At 36.1% G+C, this 23,148-nt stretch overlaps 1 protein-coding gene and 1 long non-coding RNA gene across 2 annotated transcripts in view; one reads left to right on the top strand and one right to left on the bottom strand.

Annotated features, from left to right (window-relative positions):
• Positions 1-4,225: 4,225 nt before the first annotated feature.
• On the bottom strand, positions 4,226-7,647 carry LOC148360473 (uncharacterized). The gene is made up of 3 exons (XM_088341311.1): positions 7,424-7,647; positions 7,315-7,348; positions 4,226-4,611 (listed from the first exon to the last, which is right to left on the bottom strand). Exons 1-3 carry the CDS (start codon positions 7,643-7,645, stop codon positions 4,226-4,228), a joined length of 642 nt encoding a protein of 213 aa, XP_088197437.1. The 5' UTR covers positions 7,646-7,647.
• Positions 7,648-7,979: 332 nt separating this feature from the next.
• LOC148360472 (uncharacterized) overlaps positions 7,980-23,148 on the top strand; it is a 70,844-nt gene continuing 55,675 nt past the window's right edge. Inside the window, exons 1-2 of the long non-coding RNA XR_015851066.1 lie at positions 7,980-8,115; positions 9,921-9,991. This is a non-coding gene — a long non-coding RNA (uncharacterized LOC148360472). The remainder of the gene's footprint in view (positions 8,116-9,920; positions 9,992-23,148) is intronic.

Genomic DNA, 23,148 nt, shown 5'->3' with positions numbered 1-23,148 from the left:
ACATCTATCTATCTAGTCATCCATCTATCTAGACATCTAGATATCTATATCTATCTAGACATCTATATCTACACATCTATCTAGCCATCTATTTAGACAGCTATCTATCTATACAACTATCTATCTAGACACCTATCTAGACATTTATCCAGACATCTAGACATCTATCTATACATCTATCTAGACATCTTACTATCTAGCCATCTATCTAGACATCTAGACATCAATCTAGTCATCTATCTATCTAGACATCTATCTAGACATCTATCTAGACCACTAGACATCTATCTATCTACACATCTATCTAGCCATCTATTTAGACATCTAGACATCTATCTATTTATACAACTATCTATCTAGACATATAGCTAGACATCTATCTATCTATACATCTATCTATACATCTATCTAGACATCTAGACATCTGTCTAGACATCTATCTAGACATCTAGATATCTATCTATCTATCTGGACATCTATTTAGCTAGAAATGTATCTAGACATCTATCTAGACATCTATCTATCTATTTATCTAATCCATCTATTTAGACATCTAACTAGCTATACATCTCTCTATCTAGACATCTATGTCTGTATATATATGTATATATATATATATATATATATATATATGTATATATCTCATCTCATCTCATCTCATCTCATTAGCTGTACCGCTTATCCTCATTAGGGTCGCGGGGTGCTGGAGCCCATCCCAGCCATCTCCGGGCAGTGGGCAGGGGACACCCTGAACTGGTTGCCAGCCAATCGCAGGGCACACGGGGACAGACAACTCACTCGCTCATTCACACCTAGGGACAATTTGGACCAGCCAATTCACCTGAAATGCATGTTTTTGGAATGTGGGAGGAAACCGGAGTGCCCGGAGGAAACCCACGCAAGCACGGGGAGAACATACAAACTCCGCACAGGAAGTCTGGAGCTGGATTTGAACCCACGACAGGTTCCCATGACATGAACTGTGCCGCACAAGCGCTAACCACTGCGCCGCCGTGCTGCCCCATGTATATATATATATATATATATATATATATATATATATATATATATATATATATATATATATATATATATATATATATATATATATATATATATATATATATATATATATATATATATATATATATATATATATATATATATATATATATATATATGTGTGTGTATGTTTATGTAGTGGCTGGAATGGGTCACGATACGGGGAGACCCTCAAAAATTTTGAGGAACTTCAAAACGTATTTGCAAATAAAACAGGAAGCGCCGCGGTGACGCCAGGAAACTTTCCCCTTGACTCGGCACTTTACCAATATTCCGCTTTTCCTGCCGTCACAATTTCTTTTTCGATCACGCACAAAACAAAAATATGAGCCGAGACGTTTATTTTCCACGAGAATCTGGATACAAAATCTTGCCCACGGGACGTACATTCTCCCAAACATTTGAACATCAAACAAGGAATAAAGCGCCAGTACATACCGGAAACCTCCAGTATTTATTTTTTTTTCTTAATAACCTGAAACTTCCGAGTGAATATTTGCATTTCAAATCACATTTTTCCGAATTTACAAACCGAGAATAGAACCGGCGACTCCAAAAAGCGCAGGGACACTAATGTAGTGTCGATTCAGGACACGACGCGACGTAAATAGTCGCATCTGTTGAGAATAAATAGGCAGAAATAAGGATTTTATTGCGGGTTCTCTCATTTCAGGCGAGTTTCTCATCTTTGGAATCAAAAAATGGGTCAAAATGAGTCCAATTTGGGTCGATAAATGAAGAAATTACGAATCATGTCACGGTTGCCATGGCGCCCAATTGGCCCCGCCCGTGCGTCCCGGTTGCCATGGTGCCCAATTGGCCCCACCCGTGGGGCGTCAGCTGCAGCTCATTGACGGATCGGCTTTCCGTCTTTTTAAGCTTAGTGCTCTCAATCTTCCTTGGTCAGTCCGTCAACGAACCTCTGCCCCGCAAGACGTGGGTTCTGACTCGGTCCTCTTTTGCTGTTGGTATTTCCAGTCCACTATTGTTCCCGTTTATTTTTGTCCTGTTTAATTTCGGGTTCCAGTTTTGTTTCCGTCTGTTTTTGTCCTGTTTGTTAGTTTCTCCATTTTTTGATCCCGTCTAGTTTTCGTTATCCTGTTATCAATCTTGTCAGCCTCTGGCTCCCTGTTTTTCCACGATAGACCGGCTGCCTGACATGCATGACTCCCCATTTCCCGTAAAATGAAAGGCCTGTGTGAGAACGTCACACGTTTGGGTCCTGATCCTGTTCTGGTTCCTGACAAATAAATCTCTGTTTTTGTCAATTTTTCGTACAAAATGGACATTTTATATATATATATATATATATATTCATGAAATGCACTTCATAGTGAATATTGGGGTAATCAATGATGCTAATGTTGCTACAGTTGTGACCCAATTGGGCTCTTTTAAACGGGGCCCATTTTTGGAGTTCTTGTGTCTAATAAGACAGTTTAAGAGGTTTGGGGTGATGTTTTGCCTATTTCGACCCAAATTGAGTTATTTTCGACCCAACCTTGTTTTTCTGAAAAATGACCCAATATTTGGGGGTGGGAGGGGGGTTATTATGTTGCTACAGTTGTGACTCAATTGGGCTCTTTTTAAGGGGACCCATTTTTGGAATTTTTGTGTCTAATAAGACAGTTTAAGAGGCTTGGGGTGATGTTTTGCCTATTTTGACCCGAATTGGGTTATTTTCGACCCAACCTTGTTTTTCTGCAAAATGACCCAATCTAATGTTGCTACAGTTGTGGCTCAATTGGGCTCTTTTTAAGGGGACCCATTTTTGGAATTGTTGTGTCTAATAAGAAAGGTTAAGAGGCTTGGGGTAATGTTATGCCTGTTTTGACCCAAATTGGGTTATTTTCGACCCAACCTTGTTTTTCCTGAAAAACGACCCAATATTTGGGGGTGGGAGGGGGGTTATTATGTTGCTACAGTTGTGACTCAATTGGGCTCTTTTTAAGGGGACCCATTTTTGGAATTTTTGTGTCTAATAAGACAGTTTAAGAGGCTTGGGGTGATGTTTTGCCTATTTTGACCCGAATTGGGTTATTTTCGACCCAACCTTGTTTTTCTGAAAAATGACCCGACCCAATCTTTCTTTTTGGGGGGGTATAATGTTTCTACAGTTGTGACCCAATTGGGCTTTTTTTATTGGGAACCATTTTGGGAATTTTTGTGTCAAATAAGAAAGGTTAAGAGGCTTGGGGTAATGTTATGCCTGTTTTGACCCAAATTGGGTTATTTTCGACCCAACCTTGTTTTTCTGCAAAATGACCCAATCCAATGTTGCTACAGTTGTGACTCAATTGGGCTCTTTTTAAGGGGACCCATTTTTGGAATTGTTGTGTCTAATAAGAAAGGTTAAGAGGCTTGGGGTAATGTTATGCCTATTTTGACCCAAATTGGGTTATTTTCGACCCAACCTTGTTTTTCCTGAAAAATGACCCAATATTTGGGGGTGGGAGGGGAGTTATTATGTTGCTACAGTTGTGACCCAATTGGGCTCTTTTTAACAGGAACCATTTTTGGAATTTTTGTGTCTAATAAGAAAGGTTAAGAGGCTTGGGGTAATGTTATGCCTATTTTGACCCAAATTGGGTTATTTTCGACCCAACCTTGTTATTCTGCAAAATGACCCAATCTAATGTTGCTACAGTTGTGACTCAATTGGGCTCTTAATAAGGGGACCCATTTTTGGAATTGTTGTGTCTAATAAGAAAGGTTAAGAGGCTTGGGGTGATGTTTTGCCTATTTTGACCCAAATTGGGTTATTTTCGACCCAACCTTGTTTTTCTGAAAAATGACCCAATATTTGGGGGTGGGAGGGGGGTTATTATGTTGCTACAGTTGTGACTCAATTGGGCTCTTTTATACAGGACCCATTTTTGGAATTTTTGTGTCTAATAAGACAGTTTAAGAGGCTTGGGGTGATGTTTTGCCTATTTCGACCCGAATTGGGTTATTTTCGACCCAACCTTGTTTTTCTGCAAAATGACCCAATCAAATGTTGCTACAGTTGTGACTCAATTGGGCTCTTTTTAAGGGGACCCATTTTTGGAATTGTTGTGTCTAATCAGGCAGTTTACGAGGCTTGGGGTGATGTTATGCCTATTTTGACCCAAATCGGGATCTTTTTGACCCAACCTTCACTGTTTTTTTTGTTCAAGAGGCTTCAATCCAGGAGAAACAAAGCCAAATTGGACGTCTGGAGCTCCAGCTTCCAGTTCCTCAACCCCTCCGGGGGGACGTCCATGTGGGTGAGCAGGGGCGTGGTCCCGTCCAACCAGCTCCGGGTCCAGCAGGTTTTGCTCTCCCGATCGGAAAAGCGGGAAAGGCGGAGGCGGCACTCCAGCTTGTCGGCCAGCCGGACGGCCAGCGCGCCGGACGCGCAGTCGTAGGACGTGCAGGTCAGGTTGAGGTTGAGGTAAATTAAGTAGGAGCCTGCCCTCCCTGGCCGGAGGCTGCGTTGCAGGGTGTCCAAGCTGAAGTCGCCCCCCAGCGAGGTCCCCGTCCCGAAGGAGACCGGGACCCACTCCATGTTGCCGCCCGACAGCCTGCCTGAGGAAGAGGGGAGACCTTTTTCTGCTATTTCCATAGTAGTATATTTTTTTGTATCATGGTATTTAATACTGTAGTATTTTTGTGGTATTTTTGCAGTAGTGTTTTTGCGGTATTTCCATAGTAGAATCTTTGTAGTATGGTAGTGATTTTTGTAGTATTTCTATACTATAGTATTTAATACGACGACTGTATTTTTATTTTGAATTGTTTTGTAGTGCTTCTACAGTAGTGTTTTTTATGGTATTTTTGCAGTTGTGTTTTTGCGGTATTTCCAGAGTAGAATCTTTGTAGTATGGTAGTGATTTTTGTAGTATTTCTATACTAAAGTATTTAATACGACGACTGTATTTTGAATTGTTTTGTAGTGCTTCTACAGTAGTGTTTTTTATGGTATTTTTGCAGTTGTGTTTTTGTGGTTTTTCCAGAGTAGAATCTTTGGAGCATATTTTTTTGGTATCATAGTATTTCTGTAGTAGACTTTTGGTAGTTTTTCTAGAGTATTTTTTTCTTATCAGAGTAAATACAAAATAATATACAGTATTAGGTCCGTGGTTTGATATCTAGATTTGTAGTCATTTTGTTGTATTTTGTAGTATTTTTGTGGTATTTCCATAGTAGAATACTTGGAGTATGTTTTTTTGTATCATAGTATTTCTGTAGTAGATTTTTTGGGTAGTTTTTCTATAGTATTTAATACGATGACTGTATTTTTATTTCGAATTATTTTGTAGTGCTTCTACAGTAGTATTTTTTATGGTATTTTTGCAGTTGTGTTTTTGTGGTATTTCCAGAGTAGAATCTTCGGAGTATCTTTTTTTGTATCAAACTATTTCTGTAGTAGACTTTCTGTAGTTTTTCTAGAGTATTTTTTTCTTATCAAAATAAATACAAAATAATATACAGGTCCGTGGTTTGATGTCTAGTTTCGTAGTCATTTTGTAGTATTTTTGTGGTATTTTTGCAGTCCTGTTTTTGTGGTATTTCCATAGTAGAATCTTTGTAGTACATCTGTGGATTTATTGTTGTAGGGATGTGATTTTTTGTAGTATTCCTATAGTATTTAATACGATGACTGTATTTTTATTTCGAATTGTTTTGTAGTGCTTCTACAGTACTATTTTTGTGGTATTTTTGCAGTTTTGTTTTTGTGGTATTTCTATAGTAAAATCTTTTAAGTATATCTGTGGTATTTTTCTAGTATTACTTTAGTTGTATGGTTGTGATTTTTGTAGTATTTCTATAGTATTTAATATGATTGCTGTATTTTTATTTCGAAATATTTTGCAGTGCTTCTACAGTAGTATTTTTGGAGCGGATATGTAGTATTTTTGTAGTATTTCTGTCAATATATTTATGAAGCAGTATTTTTGTATTATAGTATTTCTGTAGTATGTGTAAAACTGGAGTGTCATGCCCAATTTCGTTGTCACAATATGTTAGCCCATTTGTAACAATGACAATAAAGGTATATTCTATTCTATTCTATTCTAGTAGACTTTTGGTAGTTTTTTTTATAGTATTTTTGTATTATCAGAATGAATACAAAACAATATACAGTAATAGTTCTGTGGTTTGATATCTAGTTTTGTAGTATTTTTGTGGTATTTTTGCAGTTGCGTTTTTGTGGTTTTTCCATAGTAGAATCTTTGTAGTATATCTGTGTTATTTTTCTAGTATTACTTTAGTTGTATGGTTGTGATTTTTGTAGTATTTCTATAGTATTTAATATGATTGCTGTATTTTTATTTCGAAATATTTTGCAGTGCTTCTACAGTAGTATTTTTGTAGAATTTTTGCAGTTGTGTATTTCCGTAGTAGAATACTTGTAGTATACCTGTGGTATTTTTCTAGTATTACTTTAGCTGTATAATTGTGATTTTGGTAGTATTTCTATAGTATTTAATACGATTACTGTACTTTTATTTCGAATTGTTTTGTAATTCTTCTACAGTAGTATTTTTGAAGTATTTCTGTCATGATATTTATGAAGCAGTATTTTTGTAATATAGTGTTTCTGTAGTGGTAGTTTCTAAAATTATTTTTATTGTATATTTGAAGTATTTCAGTTATAAACGTATTTTTGTATCATAGTATTTTTGTGGTAGACGTTTTGTAGTTTTTCTATAGTATTTAATAAGATTACTGTCCTTTGATTTCAAATTATTTTGTAGTGCTTCTACAGCTGTATTTTTGGAGCAGGTATGTAGTATTTCTGTCATGATATTTATGAAGCAGTATTTTTGTATCATTTTTGTAGTAGACTTTTTTTGTAGTTTTTTATAGTATTTTCCCGGATAAATACAAAATAATATACAGTATTAGGTCCGTGGTTTGATATCTAGTTTTGTAGTCATTTTGTAGTATTTTTGGTGCAGACACGCAAAAGGACAAAAACCTTTTTTATCAGTAGTAGTATATTTACTATAATATATATAATTTCATTATTTTTTAGCATGTTTGTTTGGCAGGCCAGATGAAGAAGCCTGATGGGCCTCATGTGGCCCACGGGCCATAGTTTGCCCACCCTTGCATCATTGTCAAATGCGCTCCGAGAATCTCGATGGAAAACCAAACCAATGAATGCAAAGCAAACGAGTAAAACGAGTTTTCTATCACTTGAAATATGTTGAAATACTTTCTGGACTTTTATTTCTGATAAATATGTTAAATTATAAAGATATCTGTTTTTTTGTTACTTACTTGAGTTTGCCTCCAAGTAAGCAAAATTCCGCATCTGTCAACACACAAAAGCTCGTGAAAAAAACGTCCAAAAGACGTCCAAAAAACGTCCATCAAAAGCCTTCCCCACCTTGTACCCGGGTCCCTGCGCGCGTGCGCGCTGCGCGTCCCCGTCTCCGTCCATCCAGGTCATCAGAACCGGAAGACAAAGGGCGGCCAAACAGGCGAGCACCGCGAACAGAACCAGGAGGGACACCAGGACGCGAACGCGCATGCGCCAAATCTGCGGCCTCATCTCCTCCATTGACAGCCGCTCCACGTCTTGGTCTCGTTGTCCTAGCAACGAGCGCATGATTGACAGGTATGCCCCCGCTTCGGTTCACTTGGTTCGGTCCAGGGTGAGAGATGAAGTGAGCGGAGAGGCGGATCGGCCTATTTTATAGGGAGAAAAGGGGGGGAGTGATTCCTTTTTTTCTCACTCCGCCTTCCAGCGAGCGGGCTTTTTTCCGAAGTTTACCCTCTGGTGACGTTACGCAACCTCCGTTCTCTTTTTCTGGGTTTTTCTCACTCGTCAGATGTATTGTTTACTTTGTGAGATGAATCTCAATTAAAAAAAAAAAAAAAAACACGAATCTGCGAAATGCGAAAGTGCTGACCGGGAGGGGAAAATAAAACGGTTACAATGACGTTAGCATTGGATTTTCGGCACAAAGTGGTGCCATAAAAGTTTGGCTCGTTTCTCGTAACAGAGCTTTTAGAGTAGCCCAAAGATTTATACACCACAAATTTGGTCCCGACTGGGAATTGAGTGCCATTATCTGGGTAAGCGATACGAGTCTCCGGGGCACCGGCGCCCCTCAAAAAAAGTCCCCCTAGGAATCAATGTATTTTGAGAATCTCCCATCCGGAATACATGGGCCCATTCAATTCAATGGGTAGCCATGGAAACGAGGGCTTTTCCAGAGGGTAGTCATAGCAACCAGGGACTGTCCAGGGTGGCTTGAGGGGGCCCAACCCACACTACCTTAAACCATGGGTAAATGGTGAATTCCAAAGAGTGGATGCTAGCGAGAGGATGCTAACAGCTATGTGCGCCGCTAGCAAAGTGTTGGGCTGGCTATGCATCAGCGCAAGCTAGCTGTAGACACTGTCGGTGAAGAATTGGGCTGGCGTAGCTGTAAACACCGATTGGTCAATGCTAACTGCTTCTTGCCTACAAATTATGCTAACAGCTACTCGCTAACGGTTAAATATTGACAAGTATTAGCGATGAGAGGTTGATGCTATGCTTACTCATGCTAGCTGTAAAAACTGTTAGCGAAGAATTGGGCTGGCGTAGCTGTAAACACTGATTGGTCAATGCTAACAGCTACTTGCTAACCAGTTAAATATTGACAATTCATACTTACAGCTACATGCTGGAAAAATTATGATAATGTCTAATTGTTATAGCTTCATACTAACTGCTACATGCTAACCGCTTCATGCTAACAAGTTCTGCCAAGGGCCACATGCTAACTGCTTCATGCTAAAAAATTTTGGTAATGGGAATATTTTAACGACTTCATATTTACATATTATGCTGATGGCCTCATGTTAATAAGTTATGCTTATGGGTACATGCTAAAAAGTGATGCTAACGGCTAAATGCTAACTTCTTCATGCTGTAAAATTATTCTAATGCTAACGACTCAGCAAATCGAATGGGCTCAATGGGTTCTGAGTTGGTAATGGCTATTTTTTAACGACTTCATATTTACTAATTATGATAATGGGTACATGTTGATGAGCTATGCTAATGAGTACATGCTAAAAGGTGATGCCAACGGCTAAATGCTAACTGCTTCATGCTAAAAAAAAATTGGTTATGGCTATTTTTTAACGACTTCATATTTACAAACTATGCTAATGGCTACATGCTAAAAAGTGATGCTAACGGCTAAATGCTAACTTCTTCATGCTGAAAAATTATTCTAATGCTAACATGCTAACGACCCAGCAAATCGAATGGGCTCAATGCACTCTTACAATTGCCGCGGGAATTGTCTAGTTTTGTTTATGCTTTCCTTTTTTGTCTTTCGTCATTTCTTGATTTCATTCTTGATTTTTTTTCGTCCATTTTTTATTCATCCTTTCTTTTGTCCCCTTTACATCATTTATTTCTCGCTTCCTTCCTTCCATATTCCGTCCTTTCTTTTCTTTTATCATTCACCGTCCTTTTTCTTTCTTTCTTTCTCTCTTTCTTTCTTTCTTTCTTTCTTTCTTTCTTTCTCTCTTTCTCTCTTTCTTTATTCCTTCATTCCTACATTTCTTTCTTTCTCTCTTTCTCTCTTCCTCTCGTTCTTTCTCTATCTTCCTTTTTTCCTTTCTTTATTTCTATCTCTCTTTCTTTATTTCTTCATTCCTTCATTCCTACATTTCTTTCTTTCTCTCTTTCTTTCTCTCTTCCTCTCGTTCTTTCTCTATCTTCCTTTTTCCTTTCTTTATTTCTATCTCTCTTTCTTTATTTCTTCATTCATTAATTCATTTCTTTCTGTCTTTCTGTCTTTCTGTCTTGTCTGTCTTGTCTGTCTTTTCTGTCCTGTCTGTCTGTCCTGTCTGTTTTTTCTGTCTTTTCTTTCTCCCAGATTTCAGACTCCGGCGAGTGATATTTTAGGACTCCTCCTTGAGTTTAATCCCGGTGTGGCGCAAGGGAAACGTGAGTAGAGAGAGAAAGTTGAACAGGAGTGGAAAGTTTTTGTTGCAAAACACTTGTTCTAAAAATATCCTCCGGAATGGATGGCACGAGCTTCCTTTGGCCTCAGGTGATGGGCGGGGACAAAGGAAGAAAGAGAGGACGTGGGAGAAAGAACATGAGAGGGTGCAAATGTGTAAGAACGAATGGGAAAAAAAGAGAGTAAGAAGGAGAGAAAAGAGAAACAGAAAAAAGAAGCTAAAAGAAGAAAAAGACAGAGACAAAGGGAGAGAGACCAAAAGAGAACAAGAAAGAGATAGGGAGAGAACAGAAAGACAGAGGAAGAGAGGACAAGGGAGAGAGAGAGTACAAGAGAGAACAAGTAAGAGTGTTCAAGAAAGAGTGAGAAAAAAACAGGAAAAAAGAGAGTGAGAAAGAGTCAGAAAAAGAGAAAAGAGAGTGAAAGAGAAAAAAGACGATAAAAGGAGTAAAAGACAGAGACAAAGGGGAGGGACCAAAGGAGAACAGGAAAGAGAGAGCGAACAGAAAGACAGAGGATGAAAGAGAGGACAAGGCAGAGAGAACAGGAGAGGGAACAAGTGAGATTGTTAAAGAAAGAGTGAGAATTAGACAGAAAAAAGAGAGTGAGAAAGAGTCAGAAAAAGAAAAAAGAGAGTGAAAGAGAAAAAAGAAGACAAAAGAGAAAAGACAGAGACAAAGGGGGAGGGACCAAAGGAGAACAGGAAAGAGAGAGAGAACAGAAAGACAGAGGAAGAAAGAGAGGACAAGGCAGAGAGAACAGGAGAGGGAACAAGTGAGATTGTTCAAGAAAGAGTGAGAATTAGACAGAAAAAAGAGAGTGAGAAAGAGTCAGAAAAAGAGAAAAGACAGAGTGACAGAGTCAAAGAAAAAAAGACAAAAGGAGATAAAGAAAGAGACAAAGGGAGAGGGACCAAAAGAGTACAGAGAAAGAGAGAGGGAGAAAACAAAGACAGAGGAAGACAGGACAAGGGAGGGAGAGAGAACAAGAGAGAGAACAAGTGAGAGTGTGAAAGAAAGAGTGAGAACAAGACAGAAAAAAAGAGAGTGAGAAAGAGTAAGAAGGAGAGAAGAGAGAAAAAGACAGAGACACCAAAAGAGAACAAGAAAGAGAGAGGGAGAAAGCATGTGAAAGAAAGAGCAAAGTTGTTAGAAAGAAAAAAAAGAATGAGGAGTTAGAAAAGAGGAAAAGGGAAGACGGTAAAAAAAGAGAGTGAAGAGAAAAAAAGAAGATAAAAGAAGCGAGAGGGAGAAAACTGGACAGAAAGATGCTATTTCTTTCTTGAACTATCGATTAAATCCTATTCCACTCGAGTAGCACTTCCTCTTTTTTTGGGGACACCAAAACCGAAAGAGAATACCTGTCGAGCGATTAGCCTCCAAATGCTAGGTTGGCCCGACTGTAGAGTGAGACGGGAATATTTGGAATTTTCCTTTTTTTGTCAAATGAAGCAAAAACCAAAAAAAACGGAATCTGACTCGCACGAGCACAAAATTCCCCCAAATTCAGCAAAAGGACAGCGAGACCAAAACCAAGGAACCAAAAGTCCAGTTCCTGTTGGAAGGTCCCGTGCGTGGCTGCTTTCTATCCATCTATCTAGACGTCTAAACGTCTATCTATCTAGACATCTGGATATCTATCTAGACATCTATCTATCTCGACAACTAGATATCTAGACAGCTAGATATCTATCTATCGAGACATCTAGATATCTATCTTGACATCTACATATCTATCTATATCGATAACTATCTAGACATCTATTTAGACGTCTATCTAAACATCTATCTATCTAGACATCTAGATATCTATCTTGACATCTATCTATCTATCTATCTATATCGATATCTATCTAGTCATCTAGTCATCTGTCTACCTAGACATCTATCTATCTATCCCAACATCTAGTCATCTATTTATCTATCTCGACATCTAGACATCTATCTATCTAGACAGCTAGACATCTAGATATATACCTGTCTATCTAGACATTTAGATATATATCTATCAAGACATCTAGATATCTATCTTGACATCTATCTATCTATCTATCTATCTTGACATCTATCTCTCTATCTATCTATCTATCTATCTATCTATCTATCTATCTATCTATCTATCTATCTATCTATCTATCTACACATATATCTATCTAGACATCTAGACATCTATCTATCTAGACAGCTAGACATCTAGATATATACCTGTCTATCTAGACATTTAGATATATATCTATCAAGACATCTAGATATCTATCTTGACATCTATCTATCTATCTATCTATCTTGACATCTATCTCTCTATCTATCTATCTATCTATCTATCTATCTATCTATCTATCTATCTATCTATCTATCTATCTATCTATCTATCTATCTACACATATATCTATCTAGACATCTAGACATCTATCTATCTCGACAGCTAGATATCTAGACAGCTAGATATATATCCAACTATCTAGACATCTAGATATCTATCCATCTATCTATATCGATATCTATCTAGACATCTAGTCATCTATCTAGACATCTATTTAGACGTCTATCTAAACATCTATCTATCTAGATATCTATCTTGACATCTATCTATCTAGACATCTAGATATCTATCTTGACATCTATCTATCTATATCGATATCTATCTAGTCATCTAGTCATCTGTCTACCTAGACATCTATCTATCTATCCCAACATCTAGTCATCTATCTATCTATCTCGACATCTAGACATCTATCTATCTAGACAGCTAGACATCTAGATATATACCTGTCTATCTAGACATTTAGATATATATCTATCAAGACATCTAGATATCTATCTTGACATCTATCTATCTATCTATCTATCTATCTATCTTGACATCTATCTATCTATCTATCTATCTATCTATCTATCTATCTATCTATCTATCTACACATATATCTATCTAGACATCTATCTAGACATCTATCTATCTCGACAGCTAGATATCTAGACAGCTAGATATATATCCAACTATCTAGACATCTAGATATCTATCCATCTATCTATATCGATATCTATCTAGACATCTAGTCATCTATCTAGACATCTATTTAGACGTCTATCTAAACATCTATCTATCTAGATATCTATCTTGACATCTATCTATCTAGACATCTAGATATCTATCTTGACATCTATCTATCTATCCATCCATCTCGACATCTAGTCATCTATCTATCTATCGAGACATCTATCTATCTATCTCATCATCTTTTTCAGACATTTTTGCCATATGAACTCTTTTGTTTTTTTTCGACTTTTTCAACATACTAACCACTTTCTACATTATTTTAGAATTTTTTGACGTACTAACCCCTTAGTTTTTTTTCGACATACTAACTAACTCCTTTGGTGTTTTTTCCGACTTTTTCAACATACTAACCCTTTTGTGTGTTTTCGACATTTTCGACATACTAACCCTTTATCTTTTTTTCTACATTTTCGACATACTAACCCCTTTTGTGTTTTTTCGACATTTTCGACATAGTAACCCCTTGGTGTTTTTTCAGACATTTTTCGACATACTATTCCCTTTGTGTTTTTTCTACATTTCCGACATACTAACCCCTTATCTTTTTTTCGACTTTTTCAACATACTAACCACTTTCTACATTATTTTAGACATTTTCGACATACTAAACCCTTGCGTCCTTTTTTCGACATACTAACCCCTTATGTGTTTTTTGTGATCTTTTCTACATACTAACCCCTTATGTCTTTATTTCTACATTTTCGACATAGTAACCCCTTTGTGTTTTTTCAACATTCTCGACATAGTAACCCCTTTGTGTTTTTTCGACATTTTCGACATACTAACCCCTTTGTGTTTTTTCGACATTTTCGACATACTAACCCATTTGTGTTTTTTCCAAAATTTTAGATTTACTAACCTCTTGGTGTTTTTTTTGACATTTTCGACATAGTAACCCCTTTGTGTTTTTTTCACATTTTCGACATACTAACCCATTTGTGTTTTTTCCAAAATTTTAGATTTACTAACCTCTTGGTGTTTTTTTTGACATTTTCGACATAGTAACCCCTTTGTGTTTTTTCGACATTTTCGACATAGTAACCCCTTTGTGTTTTTTCAACATTTTCGACATAGTAACCCCTTTCTGTTTTTTCAACATTTTCGACATAGTAACCCCTTGGTGGTTTTTCAACATTTTCGACATAGTAACCCCTTTGTGTTTTTTCGACATTTTCGACATACTAACCCCTTTGTTTTTTTCCGACTTTTTCAACATACTAACCCTTTTGTGTGTTTTCGACATTTCCGACATAGTAACCCATTGGTGTTTTTTCAACATTTTCGACATAGTAACACCTTTGTGTTTTTTCGACATTTTCGACAAAGTAACCCCTTTGTGTTTTTTCGACATTTTCGACATAGTAACCCCTTGGTGTTTTTTCAACATTTTCGACATAGTAACCCCTTTGTGTTTTTTCGACATTTTCGACATAGTAACCCCTTTGTGTTTTTTCGACATTTTCGACATAGTAACCCCTTTGTGTTTTTTCAACATTTTCGACATAGTAACCCCTTTGTGTTTTTTCGACATTTTCGACATAGTAACCCCTTTGTGTTTTTTCAACATTTTCGACATAGTAACCCCTTTCTGTTTTTTTAACATTTTCGACATAGTAACCCCTTGGTGTTTTTTCAACATTTTCGACATAGTAACCCCTTTGTGTTTTTTCGACATTTTCGACATAGTAACCCCTTTGTGTTTTTTCAACATTTTCGACATAGTAACCCCTTTGTGTTTTTTCGACATTTTCGACAAAGTAACCCCTTTGTGTTTTTTCGACATTTTCGACATAGTAACCCCTTTGTGTTTTTTCAACATTTTCGACATAGTAACCCCTTTGTGTTTTTTCGACATAGTAACCCCTTTGTGTTTTTTCAACATTTTCGACATAGTAACCCCTTTGTGTTTTTTCGACATTTTCGACATAGTAACCCCTTTGTGTTTTTTCGACATTTTCGACATACTAACCCATTTGTGTTTTTTCCAAAATTTTAGATTTACTAACCTCTTGGTGTTTTTTTGACATTTTCGACATAGTAACCCCTTTGTGTTTTTTCGACATAGTAACCCCTTGGTGTTTTTTCGACATTTTCGACATACTAACCCATTTGTGTTTTTTCCAAAATTTTAGATTTACTAACCTCTTGGTGTTTTTTTTGACATTTTCGACATAGTAACCCCTTTGTGTTTTTTCGACATTTTTGACATAGTAACCCCTTTGTGTTTTTTCAACATTTTCGACATAGTAACCCCTTTGTGTTTTTTCGACATTTTCGACATAGTAACCCCTTTGTGTTTTTTCAACATTTTCGACATAGTAACCCCTTTGTGTTTTTTCGACATTTTCGACATAGTAACCCCTTTGTGTTTTTTCAACATTTTCGACATAGTAACCCCTTTCTGTTTTTTTAACATTTTCGACATAGTAACCCCTTGGTGTTTTTTCAACATTTTCGACATAGTAACCCCTTTGTGTTTTTTCGACATTTTCGACATAGTAACCCCTTTGTGTTTTTTCAACATTTTCGACATAGTAACCCCTTTGTGTTTTTTCGACATTTTCGACAAAGTAACCCCTTTGTGTTTTTTCGACATTTTCGACATAGTAACCCCTTTGTGTTTTTTCAACATTTTCGACATAGTAACCCCTTTGTGTTTTTTCGACATAGTAACCCCTTTGTGTTTTTTCAACATTTTCGACATAGTAACCCCTTTGTGTTTTTTCGACATTTTCGACATAGTAACCCCTTTGTGTTTTTTCGACATTTTCGACATACTAACCCATTTGTGTTTTTTCCAAAATTTTAGATTTACTAACCTCTTGGTGTTTTTTTGACATTTTCGACATAGTAACCCCTTTGTGTTTTTTCGACATTTTCGACATAGTAACCCCTTTGTGTTTTTTCGACATTTTCGACATACTAACCCATTTGTGTTTTTTCCAAAATTTTAGATTTACTAACCTCTTGGTGTTTTTTTTGACATTTTCGACATAGTAACCCCTTTGTGTTTTTTCGACATTTTTGACATAGTAACCCCTTTGTGTTTTTTCAACATTTTCGACATAGTAACCCCTTTCTGTTTTTTCAACATTTTCGACATAGTAACCCCTTGGTGTTTTTTCAACATTTTCGACATAGTAACCCCTTTGTGTTTTTTCGACATAGTAACCCCTTTGTGTTTTTTCAACATTTTCGACATAGTAACCCCTTTGTGTTTTTTCAACATTTTCGACATAGTAACCCCTTTGTGTTTTTTCGACATTTTCGACATACTAACCCATTTGTGTTTTTTCCAAAATTTTAGATTTACTAACCTCTTGGTGTTTTTTTTGACATTTTCGACATAGTAACCCCTTTGTGTTTTTTCAACATTCTCGACATAGTAACCCCTTTGTGTTTTTTCGACATTTTCGACATACTAACCCCTTTGTGTTTTTTCGACATTTTCGACATACTAACCCATTTGTGTTTTTTCCAAAATTTTAGATTTACTAACCTCTTGGTGTTTTTTTTGACATTTTCGACATAGTAACCCCTTTGTGTTTTTTCAACATTTTCAACATAGTAACCCCTTTGTGTTTTTTCGACATTTTCGACATACTAACCCCTTTGTGTTTTTTCGACATTTTCGACATACTAACCCATTTGTGTTTTTTCCAAAATTTTAGATTTACTAACCTCTTGGTGTTTTTTTTGACATTTTCGACATAGTAACCCCTTTGTGTTTTTTCGACATTTTCGACATAGTAACCCCTTTGTGTTTTTTCAACATTTTCGACATAGTAACCCCTTTCTGTTTTTTCAACATTTTCGACATAGTAACCCCTTGGTGGTTTTTCAACATTTTCGACATAGTAACCCCTTTGTGTTTTTTCGACATTTTCGACATACTAACCCCTTTGTTTTTTTCCGACTTTTTCAACATACTAACCCTTTTGTGTGTTTTCGACATTTCCGACATAGTAACCCATTGGTGTTTTTTCAACATTTTCGACATAGTAACCCCTTTGTGTTTTTTCGACATTTTCGACAAAGTAACCCCTTTGTGTTTTTTCGACATTTTCGACATAGTAACCCCTTGGTGTTTTTTCAACATTTTCGACATAGTAACCCCTTTGTGTTTTTTCGACATTTTCGACATAGTAACCCCTTTGTGTTTTTTCGACATTTTCGACATAGTAACCCCTTTGTGTTTTTTCAACATTTTCGACATAGTAACCCCTTTGTGTTTTTTCGACATTTTCGACATAGTAACCCCTTTGTGTTTTTTCAACATTTTCGACATAGTAACCCCTTTCTGTTTTTTTAACATTTTCGACATAGTAACCCCTTGGTGTTTTTTCAACATTTTCGACATAGTAACCCCTTTGTGTTTTTTCGACATTTTCGACATAGTAACCCCTTTGTGTTTTTTCAACATTTTCGACATAGTAACCCCTTTGTGTTTTTTCGACATTTTCGACAAAGTAACCCCTTTGTGTTTTTTCGACATTTTCGACATAGTAACCCCTTTGTGTTTTTTCAACATTTTCGACATAGTAACCCCTTTGTGTTTTTTCGACATAGTAACCCCTTTGTGTTTTTTCAACATTTTCGACATAGTAACCCCTTTGTGTTTTTTCGACATTTTCGACATAGTAACCCCTTTCTGTTTTTTCAACATTTTCGACATAGTAACCCCTTGGTGTTTTTTCAACATTTTCGACATAGTAACCCCTTTGTGTTTTTTCAACATTTTCGACATAGTAACCCCTTGGTGTTTTTTCAACATTTTCGACATAGTAACCCCTTTGTGTTTTTTCGACATTTTCGACATAGTAACCCCTTTGTGTTTTTTCAACATTTTCGACATAGTAACCCCTTTGTGTTTTTTCAACATTTTCGACATAGTAACCCCTTGGTGTTTTTTCAACATTTTCGACATAGTAACCCCTTTGTGTTTTTTCAACATTTTCGACATAGTAACCCCTTTCTGTTTTTTCAACATTTTCGACATAGTAACCCCTTGGTGTTTTTTCAACATTTTCGACATAGTAACCCCTTTGTGTTTTTTCGACATTTTCGACATAGTAACCCCTTTGTGTTTTTTCAACATTTTCGACATAGTAACACCTTTGTGTTTTTTCGACATTTTCGACAAAGTAACCCCTTTGTGTTTTTTCGACATTTTCGACATAGTAACCCCTTGGTGTTTTTTCAACATTTTCGACATAGTAACCCCTTTGTGTTTTTTCGACATTTTCGACATAGTAACCCCTTTGTGTTTTTTCGACATTTTCGACATAGTAACCCCTTTGTGTTTTTTCAACATTTTCGACATAGTAACCCCTTTGTGTTTTTTCGACATTTTCGACATACTAACCCATTTGTGTTTTTTCCAAAATTTTAGATTTACTAACCTCTTGGTGTTTTTTTTGACATTTTCGACATAGTAACCCCTTTGTGTTTTTTCGACATTTTCGACATAGTAACCCCTTTGTGTTTTTTCAACATTTTCGACATAGTAACCCCTTTCTGTTTTTTCAACATTTTCGACATAGTAACCCCTTGGTGTTTTTTCAACATTTTCGACATAGTAACCCCTTTGTGTTTTTTCGACATTTTCGACATACTAACCCCTTTGTTTTTTTCCGACTTTTTCAACATACTAACCCTTTTGTGTGTTTTCGACATTTCCGACATAGTAACCCATTGGTGTTTTTTCGACATTTTTGACATAGTAACCCCTTTGTGTTTTTTCAACATTTTCGACATAGTAACCCCTTTCTGTTTTTTCAACATTTTCGACATAGTAACCCCTTGGTGTTTTTTCAACATTTTCGACATAGTAACCCCTTTGTGTTTTTTCGACATTTTCGACATACTAACCCCTTTGTTTTTTTCCGACTTTTTCAACATACTAACCCTTTTGTGTGTTTTCGACATTTCCGACATAGTAACCCATTGGTGTTTTTTCAACATTTTCGACATAGTAACACCTTTGTGTTTTTTCGACATTTTCGACAAAGTAACCCCTTTGTGTTTTTTCGACATTTTCGACATAGTAACCCCTTGGTGTTTTTTCAACATTTTCGACATAGTAACCCCTTTGTGTTTTTTCGACATTTTTGACATAGTAACCCCTTTGTGTTTTTTCGACATTTTCGACATAGTAACCCCTTTGTGTTTTTTCAACATTTTCGACATAGTAACCCCTTTGTGTTTTTTCGACATTTTCGACATACTAACCCATTTGTGTTTTTTCCAAAATTTTAGATTTACTAACCTCTTGGTGTTTTTTTTGACATTTTCGACATAGTAACCCCTTTGTGTTTTTTCGACATTTTCGACATAGTAACCCCTTTGTGTTTTTTCAACATTTTCGACATAGTAACCCCTTTCTGTTTTTTCAACATTTTCGACATAGTAACCCCTTGGTGTTTTTTCAACATTTTCGACATAGTAACCCCTTTGTGTTTTTTCGACATTTTCGACATACTAACCCCTTTGTTTTTTTCCGACTTTTTCAACATACTAACCCTTTTGTGTGTTTTCGACATTTCCGACATAGTAACCCATTGGTGTTTTTTCGACATTTTTGACATAGTAACCCCTTTGTGTTTTTTCAACATTTTCGACATAGTAACCCCTTTCTGTTTTTTCAACATTTTCGACATAGTAACCCCTTGGTGTTTTTTCAACATTTTCGACATAGTAACCCCTTTGTGTTTTTTCGACATAGTAACCCCTTTGTGTTTTTTCAACATTTTCGACATAGTAACCCCTTTGTGTTTTTTCGACATTTTCGACATAGTAACCCCTTTGTGTTTTTTCGACATTTTCGACATACTAACCCATTTGTGTTTTTTCCAAAATTTTAGATTTACTAACCTCTTGGTGTTTTTTTGACATTTTCGACATAGTAACCCCTTTGTGTTTTTTCGACATTTTCGACATAGTAACCCCTTTGTGTTTTTTCGACATTTTCGACATACTAACCCATTTGTGTTTTTTCCAAAATTTTAGATTTACTAACCTCTTGGTGTTTTTTTTGACATTTTCGACATAGTAACCCCTTTGTGTTTTTTCGACATTTTTGACATAGTAACCCCTTTGTGTTTTTTCAACATTTTCGACATAGTAACCCCTTTCTGTTTTTTCAACATTTTCGACATAGTAACCCCTTGGTGTTTTTTCAACATTTTCGACATAGTAACCCCTTTGTGTTTTTTCGACATAGTAACCCCTTTGTGTTTTTTCAACATTTTCGACATAGTAACCCCTTTGTGTTTTTTCAACATTTTCGACATAGTAACCCCTTTGTGTTTTTTCGACATTTTCGACATACTAACCCATTTGTGTTTTTTCCAAAATTTTAGATTTACTAACCTCTTGGTGTTTTTTTTGACATTTTCGACATAGTAACCCCTTTGTGTTTTTTCGACATTTTTGACATAGTAACCCCTTTGTGTTTTTTCAACATTTTCGACATAGTAACCCCTTTGTGTTTTTTCAACATTTTCGACATAGTAACACCTTTGTGTTTTTTCGACATTTTCGACAAAGTAACCCCTTTGTGTTTTTTCGACATTTTCGACATAGTAACCCCTTTGTGTTTTTTCCAAAATTTTAGATTTACTAACCTCTTGGTGTTTTTTTGACATTTTCGACATAGTAACCCCTTTGTGTTTTTTCAACATTTTCGACATAGTAACCCCTTTGTGTTTTTTCAACATTTTCGACATAGTAACCCCTTGGTGTTTTTTCAACATTTTCGACATAGTAACCCCTTTGTGTTTTTTCCAAAATTTTAGATTTACTAACCTCTTGGTGTTTTTTTGACATTTTCGACATAGTAACCCCTTTGTGTTTTTTCGACATTTTCGACATAGTAACCCCTTGGTGTTTTTTCAACATTTTCGACATAGTAACCCCTTTGTGTTTTTTCAACATTTTCGACACAGTAACCCCTTTGTGTTTTTTTCCGACTTTTTCAACATACTAACCCTTTTGTCTGTTTTCGACATTTCCGACATACTAACCCCTTATCTTTACTCCTTTGGTGTTTTTTTCGACATACTAACCCCTTTTGTGTTTTGTCCACATTTCTGACATACTAACCCATTATCTTTTTTTCAACATTTTCGACATAGTAACCCCTTGGTGTTTTTTCAACATTTTCGACATAGTAACCCCTTTCTGTTTTTTCAACATTTTCGACATAGTAACCCCTTGGTGTTTTTTCAACATTTTCGACATAGTAACCCCTTTGTGTTTTTTCAACATTTTCGACATAGTAACCCCTTTCTGTTTTTTCAACATTTTCGACATAGTAACCCCTTGGTGTTTTTTCAACATTTTCGACATAGTAACCCCTTTGTGTTTTTTCAACATTTTCGACATAGTAACCCCTTTCTGTTTTTTCAACATTTTCGACATAGTAACCCCTTGGTGTTTTTTCAACATTTTCGACATAGTAACCCCTTTGTGTTTTTTCGACATTTTCGACATAGTAACCCCTTTGTGTTTTTTCAACATTTTCGACATAGTAACACCTTTGTGTTTTTTCGACATTTTCGACAAAGTAACCCCTTTGTGTTTTTTCGACATTTTCGACATAGTAACCCCTTGGTGTTTTTTCAACATTTTCGACATAGTAACCCCTTTGTGTTTTTTCGACATTTTCGACATAGTAACCCCTTTGTGTTTTTTCGACATTTTCGACATAGTAACCCCTTTGTGTTTTTTCAACATTTTCGACATAGTAACCCCTTTGTGTTTTTTCGACATTTTCGACATACTAACCCATTTGTGTTTTTTCCAAAATTTTAGATTTACTAACCTCTTGGTGTTTTTTTTGACATTTTCGACATAGTAACCCCTTTGTGTTTTTTCGACATTTTCGACATAGTAACCCCTTTGTGTTTTTTCAACATTTTCGACATAGTAACCCCTTTCTGTTTTTTCAACATTTTCGACATAGTAACCCCTTGGTGTTTTTTCAACATTTTCGACATAGTAACCCCTTTGTGTTTTTTCGACATTTTCGACATACTAACCCCTTTGTTTTTTTCCGACTTTTTCAACATACTAACCCTTTTGTGTGTTTTCGACATTTCCGACATAGTAACCCATTGGTGTTTTTTCGACATTTTTGACATAGTAACCCCTTTGTGTTTTTTCAACATTTTCGACATAGTAACCCCTTTCTGTTTTTTCAACATTTTCGACATAGTAACCCCTTGGTGTTTTTTCAACATTTTCGACATAGTAACCCCTTTGTGTTTTTTCGACATTTTCGACATACTAACCCCTTTGTTTTTTTCCGACTTTTTCAACATACTAACCCTTTTGTGTGTTTTCGACATTTCCGACATAGTAACCCATTGGTGTTTTTTCAACATTTTCGACATAGTAACACCTTTGTGTTTTTTCGACATTTTCGACAAAGTAACCCCTTTGTGTTTTTTCGACATTTTCGACATAGTAACCCCTTGGTGTTTTTTCAACATTTTCGACATAGTAACCCCTTTGTGTTTTTTCGACATTTTTGACATAGTAACCCCTTTGTGTTTTTTCGACATTTTCGACATAGTAACCCCTTTGTGTTTTTTCAACATTTTCGACATAGTAACCCCTTTGTGTTTTTTCGACATTTTCGACATACTAACCCATTTGTGTTTTTTCCAAAATTTTAGATTTACTAACCTCTTGGTGTTTTTTTTGACATTTTCGACATAGTAACCCCTTTGTGTTTTTTCGACATTTTCGACATAGTAACCCCTTTGTGTTTTTTCAACATTTTCGACATAGTAACCCCTTTCTGTTTTTTCAACATTTTCGACATAGTAACCCCTTGGTGTTTTTTCAACATTTTCGACATAGTAACCCCTTTGTGTTTTTTCGACATTTTCGACATACTAACCCCTTTGTTTTTTTCCGACTTTTTCAACATACTAACCCTTTTGTGTGTTTTCGACATTTCCGACATAGTAACCCATTGGTGTTTTTTCGACATTTTTGACATAGTAACCCCTTTGTGTTTTTTCAACATTTTCGACATAGTAACCCCTTTCTGTTTTTTCAACATTTTCGACATAGT

This window comes from Urocampus carinirostris, chromosome 8 (genome assembly GCF_059441175.1).
Source record: "Urocampus carinirostris isolate Australia breed hairy pipefish chromosome 8, RoL_Ucar_1.0, whole genome shotgun sequence".
NCBI lineage: Eukaryota > Metazoa > Chordata > Actinopteri > Syngnathiformes > Syngnathidae > Urocampus > Urocampus carinirostris.
This window is presented reverse-complemented; position numbering and strand designations above follow the sequence as displayed.

Coding starts and splice junctions, on each gene's coding strand:
- LOC148360473 (XM_088341311.1), bottom strand. CDS start 7,645: ATGCGCTCGTTGCTAGGACAACGAGACCAAGACGTGGAGCGGCTGTCA. Junction 7,349..7,423: donor CGCAGGGACCCGGGTACAAG/GTGGGGAAGGCT, acceptor GTGTGTTGACAG/ATGCGGAATTTTGCTTACTT. Junction 4,612..7,314: donor TTACTTGGAGGCAAACTCAA/GTAAGTAACAAA, acceptor CCTCTTCCTCAG/GCAGGCTGTCGGGCGGCAAC.